Below are 4,778 nucleotides of genomic sequence, written 5' to 3'. Positions count from 1 at the left end.
CTTCTTAAAATCTCAATAAGTATTATTTGATCCTATAATTTAAACAATACAATAAATTCGATGCTAAAAATCTTAAAAACTGAACTCATTAAATTTAAATTCTAAATCCGACTCTTTTCAGCGGGCGCTACACAATGCATGTTAAAAGGATGAAGCAAGAACAAAGCATCACATTCCAAAACGATTAATAAGACACCAAAAAGCTCATAAACAATTACTAACTACATAGTAAATATTTCAATCACACAATGAAATGGGATTCAAGAATTATAATACTCCTATTACATGATCCAATTCGTATTAACTGATTAATGAACACAAGCTGGAATATATTAAACAATTTTGGCATCAGCAAACATCTCAACTAGGGAATACCAAGTACCAGAAACTCCAAAAAACACCCCTAAGGCTATTAATCCCAAATCAAAAAATGCTCCTTTTCGATCCATATCTTCTTTAAATACCTGATAATGAAATAGTGCTGGCAAAATAAATCCTAGTGCACAACAAGTACTGCTACCAACCAATGACATAAAATCAGCAAAATTAGGAACCAATAAAGCCACTAATGTCACTCCCAAAACAAGTATCCATCTCATCCAAACACAATAATTTCCATCACAAAATCTCCTCTCAAATACCTCAAAAGCTGGATTTAACATCAAGGGAAATGTGAAGAACAAATTAATACAAAGACCAACTTTTACCAATGTGCTTAATATTCCTTTAGCCATATTAGATGTGACTATATCCTTTGTACTTGAACCAAATGCAAAATACCCCATCACTCCAAATGTTCCATACATTAAAGCAATCAAGAACATTGACAAAGCCAATATTTTCCCATACTTTGACTTGTCTTTCATTTCTGCTTCTAAAGGTATAGCCATTCCAACTCCTTCAAATGAATAAAGCGCGACGCCTAATCCATAAAAGAAGGTGGAAACTGTCCCGAAAGCATGTATATCCGACGGCCATTGATTCGTAAAAGTCAGCACATCCTCAACCATAACTACGCCCATTGCACCAATTTGTGCTACGTCCGCGAATATACTCAAAGGGGCTAAAAGTGTCAATGAGGGAATAGAAGTTAATCCCAATTGAAATGGAAAACAACCCCATATGTACAAACTCTTAGCAGAGGAAAACAAAGGAATACCAAAACCTTTTGACAAACTCAAAAGGTGAGACAAAGTATTGCCAATAAAAATAAGATATCCAATACAGAATCCAACTTGAGCTAAAACAATCATAACATCAACAGCAAATCTACCTATAGGACCACAAACAACAAAACCAAGATCGCCAAAAGAAGAAATCTTTGAATCACCAATTAAGGAAAGATCAAGTCTTTTTCTTGTATGGATTAAAAGCATCATACCATGATAAGTTAAAGCAGCAACAGAAAAAAGGGTGACAAGGCCAGTAATCCAACCAGTTCTCATAAAAGTATAAGGAAGACCAAGAACACCAGCCCCAACAATAGCAATAAAGAAATTGGCAAATGTTTTAGGAAGACAAGATTTTGAATTTTCAAGAATAGGGGTTTCTTCTTTAGGCAAAAGATGTCCTTTTGATGATTCGCCAATGGCAGCTTTTCCATTGCAGCCAAAGGCCATATTGGCAACGATTTTGATGAACGGTTGTGACCAGAAGAGAATGAAATGTGAAAATGATCAAAAAGGATTAATTCTAATGGACAAAGGAAACCATTTATTTGATGCAGTTCTTATCATATGAGATCTCTATTCTATTTCCGGTTTGTGTTATGACATCTGTAGTTATCAAAATATTGAAACACCTTTGCGTTTAGAGGAGACTTCAGTGGCTATTATGAAGCAATGTGTCCAATTGTTTATTGGTAACTTCTCTCCTACTTCTCAGGAGAATTTTGTGGCAAAAGTTAAACTTTATTAATCAAATTAACTATTCTATTTATTTATGGATAGATATTAACAATTCTGTTTGTTGTGGATAGATATGGTTGGAAATATGTTTATTACTAATTCTAAGTATTTTTACTCTGTCTGTTACATTTAGTTTTATGTCTTATTTTCTGTTTTAGTCTATGTAAAAAGGAATGTCTAATTTTATATTAGTAAATTTTTAATTTCAGCAGACAACCTGCGAAGTTCCCTTATAGGAATGACATAACATGTCTAAAACCACAAAATTCGAAGGGAATTTTTTATGTTATACACACATTTATTATAAAACTGCAATATTCAAAAATCTTCTTTTATTCTTTACATTTTAAAAATTTGTGCCCCATCAAACTATAATAACATCAACAACGGCTTAGTCCCAAATGAGTTGGGATCAACTATAAGAATTTTTACTTCTTTTTTAAATCTTTAAGTTCAAATCATATCCTCAATATAATATGAAAGTGAAAGTGAAAAATAAGTTTTATATATATAAAATATAAAATAATAATAATAACATATAACAAATATTTTCCTATAATAAGCTTAATTTGGTAATATAGAACAATAATATTATGGTTAGGATGTACGAATTAGTATGTGTAAATTTTCTTCTTAATTTGTTTACATTCGTAATATAAAATTTTACTTACAATGTCAAGTTTTTAAAATAGTTATGGATAATTTCTTAGATGATGCTATCTCTCGTTTGCTTTTAAGTTTTTGATACACCTATTAAGAGAATCATTTAATAGCATTATCTTTTATATCTGCTAAATTACTCTTTGAATATTCTCATATTTTGTAGATCATTTATTGGATCAAGGATAGATTTGGAAATATATTAATTAATGCCTTCTTGATTTTTCAAAGCCATAATTGCTTTTGCCAAATTAATTTAGCTAAAGTAAAACGTATTTTCGATCCTGGGGAAGTTCATGAATACTACTATGTTACTGGTAAGACACCATGTAGTGTCTCAAAAGCATATATATGCTACATAAATATGCTGAAGTTACATAAATTTTACTTTATTATGAAGGAAAGAAATATTAGTTTTAATTAACCCAAAAACTATGAAAAAACTATAATGTACTCCCTGTGCTTCAAAAAAATTGACACCTATTAGTCAATTTCAAAAAAATTGGCATCTTTCAATATTTTCTTAATAGGAAGCATTTATAGCCATACAAATGCTATAACATGTTTCAGACTATAAGTTTCAAAAGTTTTACAGCGACACAAATGATATGACTTATATAAGACCATATTTTTCAAAAGTCTTCCCCTTTTTATTAAAAGTTGTGCTAAGTCAAACCAAGACAATCTTTTTGAAATGGAGGGAGTTTAGAAATATAATTTTATAACTATACAATATATATAATCATATAATCTATATAAATATAGTATTATATTTATCCTCCTAAGTAAGTGGTATAATTATCCTCCTAGATAAGTGGTACGATCATTCTTTTATAGTGATGGCTTATCCGATATCTAACTATAAACTGGAAAAGAATGGGCTACATAATCATTGAGCCTTTCACAAATTACTCAATCTTAAATTCGTGTGCTTGATATAAAATCCATGATTATCCTAACCTATTGTTTATCCTCTTTAGTGTAATGACCCAACCAATCATTTTGACTTTTAGAAATTTGTTCCCTAAAATAAAACTTTCCGAACATGCTTTTATTAATTTATGACTTGCGGGGATAGTTGGTTCGGGATTTGAAAGCGTTTGGGTTGAAATGGTAACACTTGGTTCCTTAAGTTAGCCTTAAAAGACCAAGTTTGACTTCGGTCAATATTTTAAGAAAACGATCCCGGAATCGGGATTTGACGGTTCCATAGGTTCGTATGATGATTTTAGACTTGGGCGTATGTTCGAATCGAATTTTGGATAACCCGGGAGCATTTTGACGCTTAATAGTAAAAATCAACTATATAAAGGTTTAAACTTATTTAAATTTGGTTTCGAGTAGGATTTTTAGTAATTGAATTCTGTTTGGAATTCCGAATTTGAGAATAGTTCCATATAGTGATTTAAGACTTGCACGCAAAATTTCGTGTCATTCCAAGTAGTTTAAGTATATTTCGGCACATTGGAAGTAAATTGAAGAACTTGAAATTCTTAAGTTTGAATCAATTTGGTTTGAGGTGTGATTCCTAGATTTGGTGTTGTTTTATACGTTTCATGTGTTCGAGCGAGTCCGTTTTATGATTTCAAACCTGTTGGTATGTTCGGGCAGGGCCCGAGGGCTCCGAGTGTTAACCGGACGAGGCTCGGATCAATTTTGGAAATTTTGACGAAGAGCTGAAGCCTTCTGCTTCTGGTACGTTCGCACCTATGCTTGGACAGCCGCAGGTGCGACTCTCGCCTTCGCATATTTGCGTTCTTGAGATTATGGGTAACGTTTTCATCCGAAACTTTCCGGAATCCGGGTACGTGGGCCAGGGGTGAATTTTAGAAATTTTACCATTTTGGATAGAGTAATTTAATTAATAGATGAATTTCGAATTATTGTACATATATTAATTATTTTATATAACTTTTGGATAGTTTCGGATTTTTCGGCATTGAATCGAGAATTTTACGCGACGCGATAATCGGAAAGTGGACTTTGAGACGAGGTAAGTCTCTTGTCTAATCTTGTGAGGGGGAAATTACCCCATAGGGATTAAATTGAATTATTGTTGCTAATTGCGGGGGCTACGTACGCACGAGGTGACGAGAGTCCGTGCGTAGCTACTATAAATGCTAAAGTTCGGGTAGTTTAGGACTCAAAGCATGAATTACTTGTGTAAATTATATTCCTTGATTAATTAATATTAAATTGATATATATGATT

The 4,778-nt window shown here is 32.2% G+C and overlaps 1 protein-coding gene across 1 annotated transcript; it reads right to left on the bottom strand.

Annotated features, from left to right (window-relative positions):
• Positions 1–235: 235 nt before the first annotated feature.
• LOC107775933 (amino acid transporter AVT3B-like) lies at positions 236–1,820 on the bottom strand. Its single transcript, XM_016595742.2, has one exon. It carries the CDS (start codon positions 1,617–1,619, stop codon positions 333–335), a length of 1,287 nt encoding a protein of 428 aa, XP_016451228.1. The 5' UTR covers positions 1,620–1,820; the 3' UTR covers positions 236–332.
• Positions 1,821–4,778: the final 2,958 nt, after the last annotated feature.

The sequence above is a fragment of the Nicotiana tabacum genome, chromosome 24 (assembly GCF_000715075.1).
Source record: "Nicotiana tabacum cultivar K326 chromosome 24, ASM71507v2, whole genome shotgun sequence".
Lineage (NCBI taxonomy): Eukaryota > Viridiplantae > Streptophyta > Magnoliopsida > Solanales > Solanaceae > Nicotiana > Nicotiana tabacum.
This window is presented reverse-complemented; position numbering and strand designations above follow the sequence as displayed.